Raw genomic sequence first — 25,302 nt, 5'->3', positions numbered from 1 at the left:
TGGTTTATAATCCACTAACATCATTATTTATTTCTGATCATTATTTATTTCAGAATTTCCCAGATTTGACTGGTGGGAGCCACTTCAGGCTGGTTACCTATGTTCTTTTTTTTTTTTTAATAAGATTTATTTATTTATTTGAGAGAGGGAGAGAGAAGGAGTGAGCAGCACAGGAGGGGCAGAGAGACAGGGAGCAAGAGAATCTCAAGCAGACTCCATGTTGAGCCCCGACACGGGGCTCAATCCCAGGACCCTGAGATCATTACCTGAGTGAAATCAAGAGTCAGGCACTTAACTGACTGAGCCACCTGCGTGCCCCTCCTGTGTTCTTTTGACATAGTCCCCAAATTTCTTGGGCACTTTCCTTCTTTTTGGCACAAGAAAATATTTTGGGTTCATCTTATTTTTTTCTTGCAGGAGTCTGTTCTCCAAGACACCCTTGTTTCCCTTCTTCAAGAATGATATTTAGAAATCAAGATCTGGCTGCTATAAATGCTCATTGTAACTGGTATGTCATTGCTTCTCTAGGCTCTTTCAGCGGACAAAGCCAGAACATGTGTATAAAACCACAAGTTCATACTGATACCTCCAGTTCTCACCCAGCATCTCATGGTATATTCCCCCTTCGTTGTAACTCCCTTTATCCAACTGTTAGAAAACTGGCTCCCATTACTCTCAGCATATTTTCTCATTTATACTTTGCCAAGTATAGGTCAATAGTTATTTACAGATTTTGAGTTTAAGATTTTGAGATCATGAGTGAGAGACACACATTTTAAGTGCATAATTTGATGAGTTTTGACAAATGCCTACATTTACAAGGCCCACATCCCTATCAAAATATAAAGTACTTTCATCATCTTCATTGCCTCAGCAATTTGACTCCCTCAGACACAACCAATTTTTTCATTTTATTCCAACATATATTAGATTTTCCTGTTCTAGATCTTCATATAATTAAAAACAAACTGTGTGCACTCTTTTGTGTCTGGCTTCTTTGGTTCAGCATAATGTTTTTATCTATGAAGTTCATTCATATTGTTGTGTGTATCAATAGTTTGTTCCTTTTTGTGGTTGACTAACTTTCTATTGTATGAATTTGTTTAGCCATTGCACTGGGATGCACATTTGGGTTGTTTCCAGCTTGAGGTTATTATGAAAAGAAAACTTCTTTGAAAATTTTTGGACGAGTCTTTGAAAGGACATATGTTTCATTTCCCTTGGGTAATTGCTTAAGAGTGAAATTCTTGAGTCAGAGGGTAGGTGAGTATTTGCTTTGTAAGAAACTGCCAAACATATTACCAAAGCCGTTGTGCCATTTTCACTACTGCCAGCAACAAATGAGTATTCTAGGTGCTTTACCCTTGCCAAGGTTTTTCTATCTTTTTAATTTTAATTAAATTAATTTTTAAATTAAATTTAATTAAATTTATTTAAATTAATTTTTAAATTTAGCCATTATAGTGAGTTTGTGATGGTATCTCATTGCAATTTTAATTTACATTTCCCTAATGCATGACATTTTCAACAGTTTTTTATGGGTTTATTGGCTTTTTACACATTTTCTTCTGTGAGTGTCTGAGTCTTTTGCTCATTAGATATTGTGGGATCCTTTTCTTATTGATTTTAAAAAGATTTATTTATTTATTTGACACACAGAGAGAGTGAGCGCACACAACCAGGGGGAACAACAGGCAGAGGGAGAGGGAGAACCAGGCTCCCCTCTGAGCAAGGAGCCTGATGTGGGACTCGGTCCCAGGACCCTGGGATCATGACCTGAGCAGAAGGCAGATGTCTAACTGACAGAGCCACCCAGGCACCCCTCTTATTGATTTTTAAAAATACATTTTGGGGCACCTGGGTGGTTCAGTTGGTTAAGCGTCCGACTTTTGGTTTCACCTCTGGTCAGGATCTCAGGGTCCTGAGATGGAGACCCAAGTTGGGCTCCTCTGCTCTTTCCCTGGCTCTCTCTTTTCTTCCTGTCTCTCTCAAATAAATAAATAAATAATTGAAAAAAAAACTTAAAAATATATATTTCAGATGCAAATTATTTGTGAAATAAATGTCTTATGAATATACAGCCCATGTCTTTCTTATTCATTTTTTTAACCGTGCTTAAAAGCAGAAGTTTTAAATTCTGATGAAGTCCAACTTATCAAATTTTTAAATGGCTCTTTGCCTTCTATGTCCAAAGAAATGTCTGCCTACCTCCAGGTTGTGAATCCCAAGTACTTTACATGAGTGCTAGAATCAAATGAACAAATTTTTCTTCTTTGAACTCAGAAAGCCTGAAGTTAAAACAGACTTTTTCAGTGAGCAAATGAAAGATTTTAAAGGATATCCAAGAGGTAAGGGAACAAGAGCGTTGGGGTTCCTAAAATCTCAGGACTAAAAGCTTCTTTTTCAAGTGTTGTTGATGGAGCTTAGATTAAAGTCATCAACCCGGTTGAATCACTTGCAGTCTGAGAACACCTAACAAGGCATCCATTCCATTCCATCCTTGTGATCCATTCCAGGATCACAAGGATTTTGAGGGGGGTTGTGCATTCACGGGTGTTGGTTTAGGAGACTACATGTTATTTGAGTGTTGTTTAATGAAGAGTCTGTTTGCTCAAGAAGGCAATTTGTAGAGCATGGACAGTGCAGCCAAGACATGTGGTGTGCCCCAATACCACATCATTTTTTCTTTTTTTTTTCCCTTATTTTAAAAACTATCATACTTAATTTAAAAAATTCATGAAGTTTAAATGTCAAAATTTCAAAAAGGTATACATACAGTGAAATATATCCCTCCCACCCTTACCTTCCCCAGCAGAGAAGCACTGTTACTAGTTTTCTGGCATCTCGTTAAGAGATTTTGAATGCATTAACAAGATAATACATGCATGTAGTATCTGCCTTCTTTTTTATGTGAATGATATCTCCTGTATACATCGTTCTATGTCTTGCTTTTTTCATTTTTTTAAAAGATTTTATTCATTCATTTGAGAGAAAGACACACAGAGAGAGAGAGCACTAGTGGGAAATGGGGCAAAGGGAGAGAGACAAGCCGACTCCCCACTGAGCAGGGAGCCCGATGTGGGAATTTACGCCAGAACCCTGAGATCATGACCTGAGCTGAAGGCAGACGCTTAACCCACTAAGCCACCCAGGTGCCCCTGTCTTGCTTTTTCAGTCAATAATATGTCTTGGAGAGTTTTCCAATCCATACACAAAGATATTTCTCATTCTTTTCTACAGCTGCCTAGTGGTCCACTATATGGATGTCCTGTAATTTATTTAACCAGACCCTTATTGATACACATTTAACTTTTCAGAATTTTGCTGTTTCTTTCAAGTACTGTTTCAGTGAAAATCTTTGTATATACATCATTTGGCACACCTGCAACTATAACTGTAAAGTAAATTCCTAGAAATTAAGTTGCTGTGTCAAAGGGTATATACACGTGTTATTTTGGTAGACATGACCAAATTGCCCTCAAAAGGAATGAGTCCAGTCCTGATAATGTATGATGGCTCCTATTTAGCCACATTTATGGCTAATCTAAGTGTTCTCAATCTTTTGGATTTTCACCAATCCAATAAATAATTAGTTTAGTTTTTTTTTTTTTAAGATTTTTATTTCTTTGACAGAGGGAGCAAGAATACAAGCCAGGGAAAAAGGAGAAGGAGAAGCAGACACCCCGCTGAGCAGGGAGCCTGATGCGGGGTTTTATCCGAGGACACTGGGATCGTGACCTGAGCTGAAGGCAGATGCTTAAGGACTGAGCCACCCAGGCATCCCTTACTCTGAATTCATACTGAGAATGGCTATCTTTTTGTGTGTTTAGTGGACATTTATATTTCCTTTTCACTAAGATTTATTTGTTTAAATAATTTTATTTATTTATTTGGAGAGAGAGAGAAAGAGATCGATCACACACAAGCCGGGGAGGGGCAAAAGAAGAGGGAGGAGTACGCTCCCCACTGACCTTGGAGCTGGACTCAGGACTTGATCCCAGGACCCTGACATCATGACTTGAGCCAAAGTCAGATGCTTAACTGACTGAGCCACCCAGGTGCCCCAAGTTTATTTTTAATTATTATTACTTTTAAAGTAAGCTCTACACCTAATGTGGGACTTGAACTCACAACCCCAAGATCAAGAGTCACATGCTCTCCTAACTGAGCCAGCCAGTACTTTTTAATTGAGTTGGTGATCATTTTATTTTTGTTTTGTAGGTGCTTTTTATCCTCAACATCTTTATTAAAAATTATTATATTATTTGAAGTATAAATGGTGCACATTAAGACTCAACTTTTCATGGAGGAGGCCTGGCTACATATTGGTGCTTTGGAGTACTTACTTGAAAAACTCAGCTTATCAGTTGCAGTAAGAGAGTTGTTGGGAACAGATGGCACTCAGGCCACATTTCAAAAAGTCTCATAGGTACAAGCAGTGTGTTCAACAGGAAGAATTTAAGATCTGGGTGAAGCTCTTGGGTTCGAATCCTATCTTTACCATGTATTTGCTGTGCAGTTTTGTTCCAATTATATCACCTGTTTGGGTCTTGGTTTCCTCATCAGTTAAAAAAACCCTTGAAATTAAACGTCATCAGATAACATAATGAAGGCACATTGTCCAGTGCTGACACAAACTCGGTGCTTCCCTTTTCTGCAGCAAAAGCCAATCACTAAAGACCACATTCCCTGGAGCAACAGAACGGTGTGTGTGTGTGTGTGTGTGTGTGTGCCCGCGCGCGCGCGTGGACGCACATGTACGTGTGCTTGCGCACGCCATTCCGAACCATGACCTCAGATCCTATTAAAGTCTTAAGCCATGAAAAAGCCACTTATGTTTCTGTTTCCAGCTTTCCAAGTTCACACCCCTAGAGTCAGGCTGAAAGCTTCTTGTGCTAATAAAATGGGCTCAGAGAGAAAATACTACATCTAAGAGAAGACATTCCAAGAGTGAGTAATAACTCCTTTTCAGTAAAGAGTTACTCAAAACCACCCTACCAAACCTGTTCTTCTGCCTTGTTGATTAGTGCCTGACCAGGCTTCCTCCTGATACCATGATCTGCCGACCCAACAGCATTAGATTAATAAAGAGTTTCAAGAAAAAGGACTTGCTCTCCAGATCCTGGGACTTGGACCTTTTTCATTTCCAGCTGTGAACTCTCTGCTTACTGTGAGGGAGACAAGACAATCACAGCAGAACTAGTGAATAATCATTCCCTCCCCATCAGCTGGATGAACACGAATAGGTCTGCTGCCATCTGGAAGGTGCCAGATGGGCCTCCTCACTGAGGTCCCAGTGTCACTCCGGCTAGGTTCCCAGAAGCCTTATGTCCAGGCACTGGCCTTGGAAAGCAGCAGGTAGGTCACCTCTCAACTGGTTTCGCTTTCAAGGTAGAATGACTAACAATCGAGTGAGGTCCTCAGAAGGACTTCCCTTCCTCTTACCAGTCATGGTCATGAATTCTCAGCCACAGTTATGTTCACACCCACCTGGGAGACCTGGTGTGAACTTCTAAAGCTGGTGCCCTATGTCTTGCTGTTGTTTCCAAATAGATAGATCAAGTTTTAGCCTCTGAGGCTACTTCATGGCAGCCAATTCTCAGTTCAAAAAAGTACTTGGGGGATAAAGCCCCAGTTGCGTGCTCCTCCCCAGCGAGGTATCTGTCAACAGATCAACACTCTCCAAACTGGAAATACAGCTCAGAGTGCAGAGTTAAGTCCACCTGGGATTCAGCCTCTCCCCCACATTTTGGGAAGGGAAAAATAATGGTGGGTTCTGAAGAGCTCTTAGTAGGTAGAAGAGTCAGCGGATGGCTTAAAGCGGGCCTGAAGTCTCTTACTAGAATGGAAACAAAATGAGTCAGAGTTCCACAGCTCTTCTCTGGTGTGGCCCTGAGAAGACCTGGAAGGATTCTTGGATGTCTGAGTTTTTAATAGTGATTCTTATTACTCATAGTGCCAACAGTATTTGCCAATTACTGCATGGCTAACCATGGGCTTAGTGCTTTTTAAGAGTTATCTTGGGACCCCTGGGTGGCTCAGATAGTTAGCATGTGCCTTCGTCTTGGGTCATGATCCCAGGGTCCTGGGATCAAGCTCTGCTTTGGGTTCCTTGCTCAGAGGGGAGCCTGCTTCTCCTTCTGCCTTCTGCTCCCCCTGCTTGGGCTCTGTCTTCCTTTAACAAATAAATATATAAATAAAATCTTAAAAAAAGGAATTATCTTATTCCTCAGTCCTTACAGCCATGACCTCATGAAGTAGGCATTATTATTGCCCCTCCTTTACAGATGAGAAAGTTAAGTCAGAAGGAGGTTAACCAACTTCCCCAAGGTCCAAGCAACAGCTTGTGATACTGGCATTCAAGCACAGGCATTTGGGATCTAGAAGTTGTCTTATTATTACTACATGATATTTTTTTCTTGATGAAGTTGTCTTATCACAGTCCTTATTATATAATGCTATATAGCTCTTTGTTTAAATGCTTACTGTGTACACTAAACTTGATGGTGGGCACAGCGTGTTTAGTCATTTTCCCACTATTGGTTGCCAGCACTGACCTGAACACCAACTGGGTGGTCAGCAAGCATCTATCGAATAAATATTAAATATATTAATATTAAATATTAAATAATCAAATATTAAATAATTGAATATTGTTATATTTGAATATATTAAATATTAAATAACTGAATATTACTTTCTGTCCTTAACATTGGTGAAAGATGAGAGAGAGAGGAAGGGAAGTGTAGGTTACCAAGGCACCAAGGACTCAAGTCCTCTGGTGGTTACAATGGAAATTACCGCCGTAAACTTGTAATTTCCTTTGAGGTGGTTTTGCAAACTGGGTTAGGTATGACCAACGGTGGCTGCTGTACACACCATTTCTGGTCCGGGATGCTTTCCTGTACTTCTTCCTTGAAAACAGTACCCACCCACCCACCACCTCCTGGGTACTCCTGCCTCACTCCCTGGGGTTTCAGTGGGACTGTTACTACAATTTCCTACCCATCCCTATCCCAAATCTGGCCATTCAGGCCCCTCCCTGGCTTTTGGCATTATAGTTCTAGAAAAATGGAATTTGGGGGATATTTGAGGCTATCCTACCCGGTGCCAGGGAGGAAGCCAGGCTGCAATGTGAGAGGACAAAGCCAATGTGCACAGAGAAACAGACAAACAGAGGTGAGAAGAGAGATGGAGAGACAGAGAGACCAAGTAACATATTTTGAGACTATACTTGGAGATAAGTCTACCCTGAGATGTCCCAGGCTTCTGAGTCTCTGTAAGGAAATATTTGCCAAAGCTAGTTTAAGCTGGTTTTGTCACATATAACTAACTATTTTTTAAAAAAAGATTTAATTTATGTATTTGAGAGAGATAAAGAGAGCTTGAACACAAGCAGGGAGAGGGGCAATGGGAGAGGGAGAAGCCGACTCCCTGCTGAGCAGAGACACCACCACCCCCCCCCCCCGGTAACGGGGCTCGATCCCAGCACCCCAAGATCATGACCTGAGTTGAATGCAGATGCTTCACCAACTGGGCCCCCCAGGTACCCCTATTCTTTCTTTTTTAAGATTTAAAAAATTTTTTAAAGATTTTATTCATTTATTTGAGAGACAGATCACAAGTAGGCAGTGAGGCAGGCAGAGAGAGAGAGAGAGGGGAGGAAGCAGGCTCCCTGTTAAGCAAAGAGCCCAATGCGGGGCTCAATCCCAGGACCCTGGGATCATGACCTGAGCCAAAGCAGAGGTTTTAAATCACTGAGCCACCCAGGCGCCCCAAGAATTTTAAAAATTTTTAAGTAATCTGTACACGCAATGTGGGTTATCAGACTTACAACCCTGAGATCAAGAGTTGCACACACCACCAACTGAACTACCCACATACCCCAGATTCTTTAAGGCTCTGAAACATATGAAAAAATGCTCAATTTATTCACAAGAGGAATTAAAATTATAATATAATAACACTTTTAACTTATAAGATTGAAAAGATGAAAAAGCTATCTTTTTCAAAAGATTTTATTTATTTACTTGTCAGAGAGAGAGAGAACACAAGCAGGGGGAGCAGCAGGGAGAGGGAGAAGCAGGTTCCCCTCTGAGTAAGGAGCCTGAAGCGGGGCTTGATCCTAGGACCCTGAGATCATGACCTGAGCCAAAAGCAGAGGCTCAACCCATGGAGCCACCCAGGTGCCCCTGGAAAAGCACTCTTAAATACAATCACAGGAGAGGGATATTTTTGTAATATTTTTCAAAATGATATATGCAAAGCTCTTTAACCTAGTAATTCCAGTTCTAGAAATTCATCCTACCAATAAATGTGCCAGTTACCTGCATGCTTCAGCATCACTGGCATAACAAAAGACAGGAAACAATTGACTGAAGACTGGTTAATATATTGAGGTACATCTATACATCTATAGAATAAAATACTGTGCAATATTGGGAAATAGTTTCAGGAAACATATGTTAATATTTGCATTTGTATGGCCTATCTCTAGAAGAGCATGCAAGAAACTGGTAAGGGGGTATGTATATGGGAACACACTTTTGTTCTTTTCTAATTTTGTACCATGTGTACTTATTAGTTATTCCAAAGTAAATAAACAAAATACATTTTAAGTTCAAAATATCTTAAGAGACGGGGCGCCTGGGTGGCTCAGTGGGTTAAAGTCTCTGCCTTCGGCTCAGGTCATGATCCCAGAGTCCTGGGACCGAGCCCCGCATCGGGCTTTCTGCTCGAAGAGGAGGAAGCAGGCTCTCCTCCTCTCTCTCTGCCTGCTTCTCTGCCTGTTTCTCTGCCTATTTGTGATCTCTGTCAAACAAATAAATAAATAAAATCTTTTGAAAAAATCTTAAGAGAAATTGAAAAATATAAATAAAATAAAAATAAAAATAAAATAAAAATATTATTCATAAAGTAGATTTGCAAACACTATGAGTTTTTAAGATATATAAGAGTTCAAGGGCATGTCAAGCTCAGGTAGGCATTTGGGATTTTCACTTGAGACCTAAGGGAATGAGGGTAAAAAATAAACTCTCTCAGTCGCTTGGCACACTCAGAGGAAATGTGTGAAAAGCACTCTTTCCAGATAACACGGCCCATAAGCAAGACTCAGGGGAGATACACTTTGGAACTTGGAAGTAAAGTCACTCTCTGAGTCCTGGAAAACACTCTCTAAGTCTTTAAAACTGAGGAATTTAATTCAGAGAATTGATTTATATAGGGGTTGGCAGAGATACAGCGAAACAGAGAAAAGTGAAGTAGCCTGGAGACATGCAATAGCAAGAAGCTACTGGAAGAACAGAAGAAGGACATCTTGTTACCAGAGACCAGGCCTAGGATCATCTGCTAGAAGTTGGAGCCCAGCAGGTGGGTGGAGACAGCCTGATACTAGGGATGAGGTGAGGTGGTGATAATCTGCCTATTTCCTTAATCTCTCTAATTTCCAGAAATGCATCCCTTAGATGTTGCCCAGCAATTCAGCCTGGAATCCAACCAGCGCAGGAGTCCAAGACACAAAGCCTTTATGGCATCATTCCCCACTGACATACTGAAAAGAGCAAGGGAAAGGTGAAAAACGGTTTTGAGGGTAAAGCAGCCCCAATATTAGCACAGAGGGAAATCAGGGGGGAAAAAACAAAAACATAGTTGACAAATCTAACCCCTTTGAGAAGAATCAACTCAGGGTGCCTACACAAAGATGGGTTACTAGAACTGCAACATTAAGGCCCAGGTATTTTCCACAAAAATTCCTTTAGAGCTGGTTTGTCCAAACTAGGCTCTAACCCTGAACCATACTCTATGTCTGATTATGTCTCTTAAAAACATTTAAATCTAGAATGACACTTTCTCTTGACTTCGTGAAGGAAAGAGGTCATTTGTCCTATAGAATATCCCACCTTCTGAATCAGTTTGCTGTCTTTTGCTTTACTTTAGCTTGATCCTCTTGCCTATCCCATAAACTTGATTAGATCCAGTTGAAACATTTTTGGTAAAAATAGGTAATAGTTGATGACATCTATTTAACGTTGGCATCCTAGCAGGAAACATGTAATATGACTATCCCACCATTTATAATGCTAAGATTTACCACTGTTAGAATGATGAAAGCCTGATAATTTCATTGCACAGTTAACTTTTAAGACCAGGAAGTAATCTTTGTGGTACACCTAACCTTGTGAAAGCTAGTTTTTTCATTTGAAACATGAATAATAGAATTGTTCTTTTTTTTAAGTTTTTTTTTTTGTTGTTGTTGTTTTTTTTTAAGATTTTATTTTTAAGTAATCTCTACACCAGAGGTGGGGCTCAAACTCACAACCCGGAAATCGGGAGTTGTGTGTCCTACCTACTGAGCCAGCCAAGCACCGGAATTGTGAGTAATAGGATTGGTTTTTTTTTTTTTAAGATTTTATTTATTTATTTGACAGAGAGAAATCACAAGTAGATAGAGAAGCAGGCAGAGAGAGAGGGGGGGGGGAAGCAGGCTCCCTGCTGAGCAGAGAGCCCGATGCGGGACTCTATCCCAGGACCCTAAGATCATGACCTGAGCCGAAGGCAGCGGCTTAACCCACTGAGCCACCCAGGCGCCCGATAGGATTGTTGAATAGAGGAAATAATGCATTCAAAGCACCTAGGACATAGTAAACATACAAATAAAGCAGCAATTATGATTATTTTGGTTGCAACCCCACCAGCAGAGAATATGAATAAAGAATCAAAAACTCTTCCTTTCCATTCCCAACATTTATTTCTCTTTTCTGAGAGGATGGCCATTTTGGAGTCTCATAGACAGGCTGGACGTTTGGACTTGTTACTAAACAGGTCAGGTCTGTGGACAAGATAGTAGTAGTATCAATTGCCCTTTATGTAAATTAACTGCCAAATGCGTAGGGCTTAGTATGTTCAAACATTGCACTATATACTTTACAAACATTTTCGCATTTAATTCTTTCTTACACCTCACAAGCAAGAATTTTTATCCCTATTTTCCAGATGAGGAAATTGAGGCTCAGAAAGATTAAATAACTTGCTCAGGCAGCACGACTTGGACGCAGGAGATGGCACCTGAAATTGGGAATCCTACCATCTCCTAGGGTTGAGACTCAGAAAAGTGTAAAACCGATTGCACCTGGCTTTAAGAAACCTATTATTTCTCAGTTGTCACCTTCTCAGCAAGCTTTCTCTCTCTTATTTGACAGAGAGGGATCACAAATAGGCAGAGAGACAGACAGAAAGAGAGATGAGGAGAATCAGGCTCCCTGCTGAGCAGAGAGCCCAATGCAGGACTCGATCCCAGACCCCTGGGATCATGACCTGAGCCGAAGGTAGAGGCTTAACCCACTGAGCCACCCAGGCGCCCCCGCTTTCTCTCTCTTAAAGTTGAACTCCTCTCTTCCCTGCTTCACTCCCTCATCTCTACGCCCCCGGCACTTGACTCCACCTGACTGCATATTAACTTGATTGTTATTCCCAACCCCTACTGCCTACGACTAACACGCTGCCGGAAGCCTCAAGGATGGAGATTTCAGGGGCGGGGATTGAACCTTGCCGGGGTCCTTCGTACATCCCCCACCCCCACCCCGCCTTCCGCCTAGCTATAGGGCAGGAGAGAGGGAGAAAATCCCCGCCCTTCGTTCGGCCGCCGCCGCGGCTAAGGCCGTCGCAGCGCAGCGCAGCAAGCGGATTGGATGACTGGGTAGGGTTTCTGGAATCGCGTTTGACTCAGACGTTCCGCGGCGTCGGCGCTTACTGTGTGCGTCATTTCCGGGCGGCGCGGGTCGGAGTGGGCAACGGCCTGCAGAGCAACATGCCTAAGTGAGTGGGACCCCGAATCTGTGGATGTTCTCGGTCATGGTCGCTAACTGTGTCCGAGTGGGGTGGTGCAGAGAGGGTTCTAGCTCTTGAGATTTTCCGGGAAGGTGGAGGATGTGGGGAAGGGAGCCTGGGAGTTGCAGATACTGCCCTCTTGCAGTGTCGGTAGGTCGACTCGGCCCAAGGCAACAAAAAAGCCTAGTTTCTGTCATATTGCTTTATCTAATGTCTTGGAAACATGAATAGGTCTTTTTATAATTTGCCTTCATAGAACAGCACTCCGGTGGATGGGCATCTGTTAACTGGTGGTCGTCTTCTCTTTTTCTCTGTTTTCCACATCTTTCCAGGTTTTATTGTGACTACTGCGACACGTACCTCACCCATGACTCTGTAAGTAGTGTATCTTCTCAGTTTCAGAACACTTTGTGCTTAACAAATTAGATTTTTTTTTTTTTTTAGGTGTAAATTTGGGCTTTTCATCCTGTTAAGGTTTAAGTGCTCCTGCCTGGAGAAAATAATCTGGATTTTGTTTCCTCCATTTTTCCTGTAACTGTTTTCATAATTCGTAGTTATTGATCTTCCAGCAATTACTGTTTTCAGTTGAGAACCAAATAATAATGCTTTAGCAAAATAGAAAGTGAAAAAAAAAGTTTATGGCACAAAAAGTTTCCAGGGACGTGTTCTAAAGTTTAAATACTTGATTGGGACAAGGCACTCAGACGTTTTTTTGACTAAACTGGGAAGAAATGCCTAAATTTGAAACCGAGTACTGTGCTTTGATTTGATTAAAAACTGTCAAATAACAACCAAGATTGAGCATTTACTATGTGTCCAGATGCTTTACATGTATCATTTTGTTTAATGTTCATATTAAGCCTAAGAGGTTAGTATTATCTCCATCTTGCAGAAGAGGAAACTGAGGCAGAGTATGGTGAAATGATTGTCTAGGTGTTACTAAATCAGTTGTACAGAGATGGAAGGTTAGCCTAAGCAGTTTAACTCCAGGGCTTCTCTGCCAGCAGCTCTCAGACTTTTTTTGTCTCCTGATCTCTTGCCACTCTTAAAAATTACTGGGTCTGGGACGCCTGGGTGGCTCAGTTGGTTGGACGACTGCCTTCGGCTCAGGTCATGATCCCGGACTCCCGGGATCAAGTCCCGCATCGGGCTCCCAACTCCACAGGGAGTCTGCTTCTCTCTCTGACCTCCTCGCTCATGTTCTCTCTCATTGTCTATCTCTCAAATAAACAAATAAATAAAAATCTTTAAAAAAAAAAAAAAAAAAATTACTGGGTCATTTAAAAAAATGAGTTACGCCAGTTATATGGGTTTAATTAGTAATATTTGCTGTGTATTTGAAATTAAAACTTAAAATTTAAAAAATACTGATTCATTTGAACGTAACAGTTTTTTAACAAAGTTTTTACTTGTTATACAAATAACATTTTAAAAGTGAAAAAGGAAAAAAGTATTGTGAAGAATGGTATTGCTTTAACCTTTCTGTAAGCCTTTGTAATATCTGACTTATTGGAAGACAGGTGGATTCTTCTCCATTCAGTTTGTTGCACTATGTTTTGGTTGAATTATATGAAGAATCCCAGCCTCATATAGATGAGTTGAAAAAAGTAGGGTACTTTACCAGCCTTTTTAGATAATTGTGGATATTCTTTAATACTTTATATTACTGCATCCAAACTAGTTGCAGTGTGGAATCTGAAACTGTTTCAAACTTTTCATACTCTGTTAATCAAAATTCACGGATCTGGGGGTGCATACGTAGCTCAATCATTTAAGCATCTGACTCTTGATTTCAGCTCAGGTCATGATCTCAGGATTATAAGATTGAACCCTTCCATTCTCTCTCTACCTCTGCCCTTCCCTGTTTCCACCCCTCAGCCCCCGGCAATTTCAGTGATCTGCTTTGCACTTTGAGTGAATCTTTTACCAGACGAGATTTTGTAATGTGCTTTGGTCATTTGGAAAATGAATATTGGAATATTGGTTCACTCAGTCATACAGGTGTTCCATGTGTTGACACATTTGATTATGTAATATAAAAATTCATATTAATGTCACAATCTAATCAGAAGGGGACTTTAAGTATTGGGAAGCTGACAAGCTCATGGTAGTAGATAAGGTTTTCTAAAATTCTGAGTTTTGTTCGAAAGCTCAAATTTTATCCTTGGCAATAAATACTACCAATTGCTTCCTTTGAAGTGACAGGCTCACTTCACTTATTTCTGAGAAGTCTGAATCTCCTGTTTGTTTCTCAGTCTGTCAAGTAAAAATGATGTTACATCAAAGAGGTAGCCGGTAGAACTTAGAACTTGAACTATTTGCAGTCCTGCTTTTCTTTGAAATAGCATCATATTTTGGCATGCGGCTGAAGTACTTTGTACATCCCATTTTGTACCCAGAATTTTAAAAAGACGTGGGGACTCCTGGGTGGCTCAGTGGGTTAAGGCCTCTGCCTTCAGCTCAGGTCATGATCCCAGAGTTCTGGGAACGAGCACCTCATGGGGCTCTCTGCTCAGCAGGGATCCTGCTTCCTCCTCTCTCTGCCTGCCTTTCTGCCTACTTGTGATCTCTGTCTGTCAAATAAATAAATAAAATCTTTAAAAAAAATAAAAATAAAAAGACATGAACTTAAGAGTTGAGGTTTAATAGAATTAAAAATTTTGCTGCTTCATCAAGGACAGTTTCAGTGAAACTGCCCACCCGCCCCCGTGAGTGCAGTGTTGAAAAATACAACGACCCCTAATACATTGGGTTGCCATTGCCTTGATTCATTCTAAAGTGCCAGAAGTTTGACATCATCTGTGCAAATGACAATACAGTGGAAAAGGAAAGTATGTCTTAACATCATTATGGAACTCCTTTGACCTTGCGGACCCCCTGAAGTTGTGTCTGAGACACCCTTAGCTGCCTGTGAGCCACACCTTGAAAACTATAGCTCTGTATTTGGCTGCCTCTGCAGAAATGTCATTAAACCGGAGCTCCTGATCATCTTGGCTTCTTGAATAGTAGCTGCAGGAACCCTAGCTAGATGTTCAGTATTAATTTGTGGAACATGTAAGTAGGGTGACTCCTCTTGAAGGAATAATAGATTTGAATATTATCATAGATTGTCCTGAATGGGACTCCTCCAATAAGTTGGTATCACAGAAATTTGCCTATAGAGTCCCAGTTTTTATTTTGTTTTGTTTGGTTTTTTTTTTGATCCTAGCCCCTTTGACCCCTTATCATAATTTTCTAAAATTGTTAGTGAGTAGGTAATGCTTTTTAACCATTTTATAGCTTATCTGGCTAATGCCAACATTCAGAGAATAAAAGGATCCCTTTATAACAAATGTCTGTTTCTGAGAAATGTCAGGGACCCCTATAGAAAAATTCCATAGTGATTGAAGCAGTTCCCTGTGGTGGACTTTGAAATGCAATAAACATTCAGCACTGCAGCTTTTGAGTTTTTGCTGATTTTTAGGCATGATTTTGTTATAAGGCTCGAGGCCTTGTTGTGTTATGTAATCGGTCACTGGAGAGTCAGGGAACAAACAGTATTTTGAAATATAGACCATGAAAAGACAGTCTGTGGTTATGTGATACTGGTCCTGTCTGCTGCTACTGAAGCCGTCCTGTGAAGAGAGGTTCTGTTGGTAGGAGGTAATTAGACAGCCATGAGAAGCATCTTGAGTAAGGTCTGGACTCTAGGCCTTGGTTTGCTACTTACCAACTATGTGTTTTAAGACAAGTCTTTAAGCATAAATTAAAGATAATAGGCTTGTGATTTTTAAAATCAATTTTATTGAATTTTATATATATACATATATATATTTTAAAAAGATTTTTGTGTTTATTTGACAGAGAGAGATCACAGGTAGGCAGAGCAGCACACAGAGAGAGGGGGAAGCAGGCTCCTTGCTGAGCAGAGATCCCTGATGCGGGCTCGATCCTAGGACCCTGAGATCGTGAGCTGAGCCAAAGGTAGAGGCTTAACCCACATAGCCATCCAGGCGCCCCAATTTTATTGAATTATATTTCGATTAAATGCATACCTTTTAAGTATGGTCTGATAATTTGGCAAATAATTTCCATTTGGTGTATACATGAGATACAGAACATTTCCATCACCCCAGAAAGTTCCCTTGTGTTTTTTTACCTTCTGTCCCCTGCACCCTTAGCCCCAACTGATCTGGTTTTTATTATGAAAGATCAATATTAACTGGTTTTAAAACTTCATATGAATGGAATCTTAGGGTATATACTCTGTGTATCTCACTTCTTTTGCTGAGTGTATTTTTTTTTTTTTTTTAAAGATTTTATTTCTTTATTTGACAGAGAGAAATCACAAGTAGAGAGGCAGGCAGAGAGAGAGAGAGGGAAGCAGGCTCCCTGCTGAGCAGAGAGCCCGATGTGGGGCTCGATCCCAGGACCCTGAGATCATGACCTGAGCCGAAGGCAGTGGCTTAACCCACTGAGCCACCCAGGCGCCCCATTTTTAAGATTTATTTGAGAGAGAGAGCGGTGGTGGGAGGGGCAGAGGGACCAGCATACTCTCTGCTGAGCTGGGAGCCGGATACGGGGCTCAATCCCAGGGCCCCGGGACCATACCTCAACTGAAGGCAGGTATGTAGCTGACCGGGCCACTCAGGTGCCCTGAGCATCCTTTTGAGATTCATCCACCATTGTGTGAATTAATGATGGGTTCTTTCTGGTTAATATTCCATTGTACCACGCACATATGATTATTAGGATGATTGAGACACCAGTTATAAAGTACATAGCATGGTGTTTGGCAACACTGCTTGTAAAGTACATAACATGGTGTTTGGCATGTAGTGTTAAATAAATGTTAACTTAAACAAATGGTTAAATGTGTGGAGTTTCTCTTATGTCAGTTTTACCTCAGAAAAGCTGTTAAAAAAACCAAAGGATTAGTGAGGTAGAGACAAAAGTCTATATGTGATTCATAGTCTATATTCTAGACCCAAAGTCATTTAAAAGAAGATATTCTTATAAACAGTATACTTTAAATATATGTAAGCTGTATTATTTTGCTATAGAATAATCTAAGAAAGGGCATTAAAATGGCATTGTGTTCTAGATCAGGAGTTTGCAAACTTTCCCTTCAGTGCCAGACTGTAATTATTTTAGGTTTGTGGACCATATAGTCTTTTTCTGCAATGACTTCTAGAGTAAGGACAGGACATAGATAATACCTGAACAAATGAATGTGGCTGTGTTCTACTCCGTTGTTTTACAAAATCAAGTGACTGGCCCATGGGTCATAGTTTGCTGACCTCTGGTCAGTGGATAAATATATAAATTTATTTATAAATGACCACAGTGCATTGTTGGATAATGTTTGTAAATCATGCTTCAGCACCCAGCTAAAGCTGCTAAAGGTAGCCAGGCTACCTATATATAAAGAAGGGCTTTATAAAATTTCTGATCTGGAGAACTTGTTTCTGTGACCAATATGACCTTTTTTGTCTTATAGCCATCTGTGAGAAAGACACATTGCAGTGGTAGAAAACACAAAGAGAATGTGAAAGACTACTATCAGAAATGGATGGAAGAACAGGCTCAGAGCCTGATCGACAAAACAAGTATGTTTCAGTCTCTTGTTCTGTTGTGGGAGAATGGTCCCATTCTTTCTCATCCCTGTCTCTCTGTTGTTTTCCACAGAAGAAGCTCATTCTGAGTGATAAATAGGAGCATTCTGATGTGTTTAACGAAAGAATTAGAAGATCGTTGGTTTCCCAGGGAATATAAGAACACATCAATAGTAATTATTGAGGCTAGAGCAATCAGATGTTGATTAGATTGGGAAGTGGGGCAGAGAAGAATGAGTTGCCTAGTATTTCTTTATTGACATGGACCAGGTATTGTAGCAAACTTGTGTGAAACCTCCTTTGTAGTGATCATAAGTTTATTTTATTTTTTAAAGATTTTATTTATTTGAGAGAAAGCACTAGTGCACAAGCAGGGGGAGGGGCAGAGGCAGAGTGAGAACACAGGCTCCCCACTGAGTAGGGAGTCTAATTGTGGGGCTTCCCAGGACCCTGGGATCATGACCTGAGGTGAAGGCAGATGCTTAACCAACTGAGCCACCCCAGGCACCCCGATCATAGTTTTTATAACTATTTTCCTTTTATAATAGGAAAATGTGGAGGTGGATTTATAGTAACTTTCAAAGAGTTTGAGAGACTTTGAGTTTCTTATTCCTGTAGTCCTGACAAAGATACTCGGTTAAGACGGAAGTAATGGATGTGACAAAGTAACCTGAGTATGTTTCAGACCTCTGTTGGACATGCCATGCTCTTTTTGTTTTGTTTTGTTTTCTGTAGGCTCCCAACGCAGGGCTTGAACTCATGATCCTGAGATCAAGACCTGAGCTGAGATCAAGAGTCAGATGTCTAACCACCTGAGCTACCCAGGCCCCCCTCTTTTTGTTTAATTTGGGAAATATTTGTGTGGCTAGTTGAGTTCAAGACACTGATAGAAGATGTAGCATTTCTATGTTAGATCATGCTGGTGTATTTTAGACATGGCCTTTTTCATTTATTCAGAGCTGGCGGGCAAATGTGGGCTTTGATTGTGTTGCAATTTTAAGAAAACAAAGCTTATGTAAAATACCAAAAAAGGAGGAAGACGGGTTAATGAAAGAACCTTCTATGGCTGACCCCCACCTCTGATTTCCATCACCTCGTTGCAACAGTGTTGTTTTGTTTATAACAGGTTCTCAGACTTAGTGCTCTTGGCCTTTGGGACTGGATGATTCTTTGTTGTGGAGCTGTCCTGTGCATTGTAGGCTGTTCAGTGGCAGTCCTGGCATCTACCCACCAGATGCCAATAATATTTCCCAGTGATGACAACCAAAAATGTCCCCAAGCATTGCCCAGTGTCCCCAAGAGGGTCAAAATTGCCTTTAGTTGAGAGCCACCGAATACCTTCATCTTCTCCCTTTCTCCATCCTGAATTATTAAAGAGCAAATCTTGGACATTGTCCTGTTTCATTTGAAAAAATACATTGTATCAGGCACCTGGGTGGCTCAGTTGGTTAAGTGTCTGCCTTTGGCTCAGGTCATGATCCTGGGGTCCTAGGATCAAGCCCCACATCAGTCTCCCTGCACAGTGGGAAGCCTGCTTTTCTCTCTCCCTCTGCTGCTCTCCCTGCTTTGCTATCTGTGTCAAGTAAATAAAATCTTTGGAAAAAAGAAATATATATTATGATGTAATCATTTTTTTCTATTTGAAAAGATGTTAGAAATTTCTTGGCATTAAAGTTTAGAACCGTATTCATTTAGTTATTTTGTGGGTGCAGCAGCAGAATTTAGGATGAGTAAATGTTTTTGATGGAAGACTTGGAGGAGAGAAGGCAAGCCCTCGGGGACACACCATGTGATGTTGATGTCCATGATTATGTTGGCTTTGAGTCCACTGTTGAGCTGATGGCTTAGCTACTCCCTCTTCAGTCTTTACAAGTTGTCCTTTTGCTTGGGTTGTGGGAGGTGTCATTTTGATTGGAAAAGCCCTTGTTGGGATATGATCTCCTATAGAGCACAGGCTCTATTCAGAGGCATATGAGTAGCTAGCTGTGCATAAATCTCCACTTCTAAAAGTCATCTTTTTGGATCTGGTCTTTAGGAGTTAGCAGTGATTTACTTGCGTAATTTGACCTACATTGCGCTGGTTGGGATGGAATGGGGATAGGTGGGGTATCCTTAGGCTGCAGATTGCAGTGACTTGGAAAATACTTACATTTAAGAAATAACTTTTATGAGTGTACTTTTTATTTTTAAATTTTATCTATAGATTTACTTAATTTTAGTTCTAGTATAGTTAACTATGAGTATGTATCGTAGTATTTATGTGTGACTTCTTTGTAAAGCCACTTATTAATTATCTTTAATTTCTTTTGTCTTCATTTGTGCCTCATATTCATTTGTGCCCTGAAAGAAAAAAGTTGTTGTATTGGACATTTTTTAAAGATTATAATCTTCTTCGGGGCAGACTCTTGCTTTGAAATCTTTATTTCTCTTTCGTGTCTCTTAGCTTAGTACATTAATTTCAAAACTACTAAACCAAAATGATGTGAGTTTTTACAAAAAGTCTGGTCTTTGGGCAGGTATCACACATTTCCAGACAAAACTATGAATGGTTCAAATTGTAAACAGCATCTACAGATTAAAGAAGTCTGCATCTCTTTGGTAAGACATTGGTAATGGGAGGTCTTCATTCCATTCTCCCATAGATCAGCCACAGAAATGCTGACTAAATAAAAATAGGTTAAAAAACCGAAATCAGTAAACAAATTAATTGTAATGTTTGCTGGTAAATACCTACGGTTGATTTAAAACTTCTAGAGGCTGTGATGTAATAATCTTAAATGAAGTAAAGTGAAATAATTGGGACTGTTAATGATTTAAAAGAAAATGGTTATTTTGGTAAGTGAGTTGTTGAGTTCTTATTCACTGTGTGTTGTTTTTTCCTTACTCTGTTCAAAGCCGCTGCATTTCAACAAGGAAAGATACCTCCTACTCCATTCTCTGCTCCTCCTCCTGCAGGGGCAATGATCCCACCTCCCCCCAGTCTCCGTAAGTTTATGAAGTTTTCTTCTTAACAGCCATAACTTCAGGGCAAGCAGATAATCTGTTGATTTTGTTAGATTACCTCACAGTTGACTTTTGAATGCTCATGTACTGAATATATAGATAGTAAATGAAAACAACTTCAGTGGTATCATTTCTAAAATATCTTCAGAGTTAGATAGTGTTGTTGCTAGGATATTGTGTTTGTGACTTCCCAAGTGGGTCTGATACAAATTGAATGGAAAGGTCAGAATGTACCTGTGATTAGATGAGCTCATGTATGAAGCTCATTATTATTATTATATTAGGTAAGCTAAAATATTAATACATCGATGAGTACATTACATCATTTACTTCCGTGAACCCAACACTGGAGGATTAAAGTAGTAGATAAACTCTTCAGTCATTTTTCCTATTTTCTAACCCACCTAACACCAATATATGTACCTTGGGAAAGACAGAATCAGACATTTGAAAGTGGAAGGGATCAAAGGCCTCTCCTCTCTATGAAGGTTTTTTGTTTCTGAATGATAGAAGGAGAATGAGTAATTAGGCCGTAAGTTCCATGGCTCTCCTGAAAAGGCTCAGATTGAAATTGAATTCAGAAACCTAAACTTGGTCTTGTAAGTAACCCTGGATATAAACATGGGGAAGTAGGCTATTTATATAGTTGCACACTAATGCAGGTCAGCCACTAACAGCCCACCAAATCTTTCTTGGGCTTCCGCCATCCTGGGACCAATCAGGCCTCGGGTCACAGTGGCTCTCAGGTTACTTCTCTGTCCTAGTCTGTATTTTGGCTGGCTGGCACCCAACTCCATTATTTTAATAGTAGAATGATTTATAGTATGAATGTGCCATAACTAATCACACCATTTTCATATTGTTGGACATTTAAGTTGTTCCAGATTTTTGTAAATATACTGTCAAGAATATCTCTGTCAAGAATATACATCTTTATCTTCATAGTTCCAAAGAATCTTTTAAAGATTTTGATTTTTTAAAAAACAGACCTGGGATTAGGTGCTTGTGGCTTTAGTTTGACAGAAACTCTACAGAAAGCACAATATTTAAAAAAATAAATAAATAAATAAACTTCTGGAATTTTTTTTAACTTGGGAGAACCTGACTTGATTTTATATTTCTGTCGAGGCAGTCTTGTTCTTGTTTTTTGGACATAAAGTTTCGTGGAATAATTATGTTTGCTGCTCTGCTCTTATATAAAAGAAACCATAAGAAGTCTGTTGTTCCAGAACTTGGACTTAGACTATGATGCCCCACTAGTTTCATAGAAGAGAAAATATTAATATGTAAGCATATCTTAACCTCTGCCCCCATTTGTTACTCCAGCGGGTCCTCCTCGCCCTGGTATGATGCCAGCGCCCCACATGGGGGGCCCTCCCATGATGCCCATGATGGGCCCTCCTCCTCCTGGGATGATGCCAGTGGGACCTGGTAAGTTTGAATCTCTTTCCTTTTAGGATGCTTCATTGTGTTTTAGTTCTCTGTTTCAATAGGATTCTTAGTTCACTGTTAAACATGTTATTGCAACAAATTATATTTGGCAAATCTGTAATGATAAAAAGAAATATTTGTTTTACCAGTGTAATTGGATGATACCCAAGACCTTGTACTACTAAAAACAGGATAAGGCTGCCTTTTTTTTCTTCTTCTTCTCCCTCCTGCCACTTACTTGCCTCCTCCTTACTTTTGGCCATTTATAATGGAGGGAAAAGTAGATGAGTTTGTTCGAAGGGGAGATAAAGGGGAGGTAGGTAAATACTTCTGCTGCTACTTTTCTCTGTTTCAGTTTGAAGCAGAGCACAAGCAGGGGGAGTGGCAGGCAGAGGGAGAGAGAGAAGCAGACTCCCAAACAGGGAGTCCTCGAAGGCAGACGCTTAACAGATTGAGCCACCCAGGCACCTCCCCATAATGCATTCTTTACCAACTTTATTTTCATTTTCTTTCATGGTTAGAAACCTTGTGAGGCAGTCTAGTTCCAATCTTTTATGATCCCTTCGCCTACCAAATTCGTGAGCACTTTTTGGGGTGATTTACTTGAGGTTTTCTAAATACCTACTTAGTTTTCATGGAAACAGTACTTTTTTTTTTTTTTTAAGATTTAATTTCTGTATTTGACATAGAGTGGGGGGTTGAGAGAAAGCACAGGCAGGGGGAGTGGCAGGCAGAGGGAGAAGCAGACTCCCTATTGAGCAAGGAGCCCCATGTGGGGCTCAATCCCAGGGCCCTGGGATCACGACTCAAGCCAAAGGCAGCTGTTTAACCACCTGAGGCACCCAGGTGCCCCAAACAGTTCTTTTTTTATATTCATTTTATTGATTTGCAAAACAAATTATGTAATTAGAGTAAATACAATGACCATAAGAAACCTCCAACTCAGCTGGTAAGACAAGGTACAAAAAGGTATTACAGTAGCTTCCTAGGCAGAAGCATTCAGTGTGCTCGCTGTGGGTATCATTTAGAGGGATATGAGGAGAGTCTAGATAAGATTTTCTGCCTTACTGGCTTCTGACCCAAAACAAAGTGACTTACATGGCTTCTTTTGCATTCTTAAATCAGGGTCACAAATTCAAATTCTTAGAGGGGTTAGGGATGTAGTGAACTGGTGAATGCATGAAACACCTAAAGAAGGCTTCTAGAACTCAGCTCCAGCCTGCTATTGACATTTGATAATTCAGGTTTGGTGTTGCCAGTTCTCCTGAGTATTTTATTGTTTTCAGCCAAGACAATAATACAATTATCTGAATTAAAATAATTTAACTAGTTGGGGGTGGGCAGGGTTAAGAACGGGTTGGGATAAGATAGAAGATTGGCCAGGGATGAATAAATACTGAAGCTGGATGATGGGTACATGGATGTTCTTTATCCTCTTTTTTTTCTATTCTTGTGTATGTTTGAACATTTCCATAATAAAAAGTTTAAAAAAGGAATCTAGACTTACTACTTACTAGTAATTAGACTCTTAGTTGCCACTCTTGGCAACTAATTACAGTTAAATGCACTGTGGAGACCAAAGTAAACAACTTTTCAGATGCCTCGTTTTCAGTCTTTGGTCCAGATGAATTTCCTCTAGGAAATGCTGAATATAGGTTATGTTAAGTTGGGGTTTTTTAATAAGATACTTAGAAGTTTAGTATTATTCTCTGTTCCTGTTGGAAATTGAAAAATTCTGTACCTGTTGTGTCTTTTCATATACTTGTGTTTTACTTCTTGTGAAAAGGCTGTATTTGGCTTTGAATATAGTTTTCTCTTGAACCATTTATCTCAAGGCATTAATCAAAATGGTTTAATAAGTAATTATGTCAATTTTTATATATAAAAAGAAGATCTGAAAATTATGAGGCATAATAATAAAATGAATACCCGTGAACCCACCACTCAGCTGAGGAGGTAGAATATTCTCAATTTTGTGAAGCTGCCTATAATCTTCCTCCTCAACCCCCACCTTCACTTGCCCTCCCTGCCCTGGCTCATTCACTTGGCTGGTATATTGATGGGACACTGCAAAAAATTCCTTAACAGTTTCTAACATGCATTAGAAAAATCAGATTTTCGTGTTGTGCACTAATTGTTGTAAATCACATTATTGCCTATTTTTCTTGACTTGAGCTAAGTATGGTTACTAACAGGTTCTCAGCATGGGCCTCCTGCTCACCTTTCCTACAACTCCGAACAAACGCTTAGTGGTAAGATTGTCCTCTGTGCCTGTGTACATTCATGAAATAGCTCCTGGTTATATGGTGGGTAGAACTGATTAAAAATGCTGACTGAGTAACTTGTAATTTAGTTGTGAATTTCCCTGAGTTAGAAAAGGTCAATTTAGGGAACTAGTGTCCCTGGTGGTTTCTGGAAAGCAGTCTATTAATAGTTTCCCCCTTACTATCATTAGATCATGATTCCCATACGGTTCTTGTGTTGACCTTCGTTCTTTGTTTGAGAATGTCTACTTTACAGATGTGATGAATTTGTTGCATTTCTTCTGTCAAGTATGTCTTTCTTCCAGCATTTTGCAGGGGGGGCTACTTTTTTGTCTTTAATTGAAGTCCCATCAAGCTCGCTCATAAATAGTATTTTCTGACTCTCTTTTTTCCTTTTCTTTCTTTTGTCCTGCAGCTCCTGGAATGAGGCCACCTATGGGAGGCCACATGCCAATGATGCCTGGGCCCCCAATGATGAGACCTCCTGCCCGTCCCATGATGGTGCCCACTCGGCCAGGAATGACTCGACCGGACAGATAAGGAGAGACAGGAACCTCTTTATATTCATTTTATATTACTTGTTCTACTTCACCAGGAGATCATGGTGCTGTGACTCTGGGTTTTTTTTTCACAGCAGGACAAGGAAGATTTGCTTGCCCTTCCTATCAAAGAGAGAATAGTTTTTGCAGGGGAGTAGTGGGACAAAAAAAAAAAAGTAATTTTCATTTGTATTGTGAAATGTGAAAATAAAATTGTCAGCTGTTTTAGTTAAAAACCTGTTCCCTTTTTTCTCCCCTCGTAGTCCTTGTGCATTATAAAAGAGATGAAGTCTTCTGGTTGTGTTTCTCTAGCTCGTTCTCTCTGCAGGATGCCTTCTGCATGACATTCTTTTTCCTCACTATAGTGAGTCCCTTTGGACACCCTGCTTTTATTTAGAAAAGTTCTTTTGTGCAAGACCTGGTAAACCTAACACTTGTAGATTTAAAGTATCAACTTTTTGTTGATTAAAACAATAAACAGAGGACACCTGGGTGCCTCAGTTAGTTAAGTGGCTGCCTTTGGCTCAGGTCATGATCTCAGTGTCCTGGGATTGAGTCCCTCATCAGGCTTCTTGCTCAGCAGGGAGCCTGCTTCTCTCTCTGCCTCTGCCTACCACTCTGCCTGCCACTCTGTCTGCCTGTGCT

At 40.2% G+C, this 25,302-nt stretch overlaps 1 protein-coding gene across 2 annotated transcripts; it reads left to right on the top strand.

Moving 5' to 3' along the window:
* Nucleotides 1–11,631: 11,631 nt before the first annotated feature.
* On the top strand, nt 11,632–24,893 carry SNRPC (small nuclear ribonucleoprotein polypeptide C). 2 transcript variants are annotated; one of them, XM_082732437.1, is made up of 7 exons: nt 11,686–11,814; nt 12,159–12,201; nt 17,306–17,414; nt 20,316–20,405; nt 21,750–21,854; nt 24,050–24,106; nt 24,534–24,893. In XM_082732437.1, exons 1-7 carry the CDS (start codon nt 11,807–11,809, stop codon nt 24,656–24,658), a joined length of 537 nt encoding a protein of 178 aa, XP_082588563.1. In that variant the 5' UTR covers nt 11,686–11,806; the 3' UTR covers nt 24,659–24,893. The 2 variants fall into 2 exon arrangements, with proteins under 2 accessions (XP_082588562.1, XP_082588563.1); XM_082732436.1 differs by lacking the exon at nt 24,050–24,106 and having other exon boundaries at nt 11,632–11,814.
* Nucleotides 24,894–25,302: the final 409 nt, after the last annotated feature.

Source organism: Mustela nivalis, assembly GCF_964662115.1.
Source record: "Mustela nivalis genome assembly, chromosome: 5".
Taxonomy (NCBI): Eukaryota; Metazoa; Chordata; class Mammalia; order Carnivora; family Mustelidae; genus Mustela; species Mustela nivalis.
The sequence above is the reverse complement of the archived record's forward strand: the minus strand, read 5'-3'. Positions and strand labels throughout refer to the sequence as shown.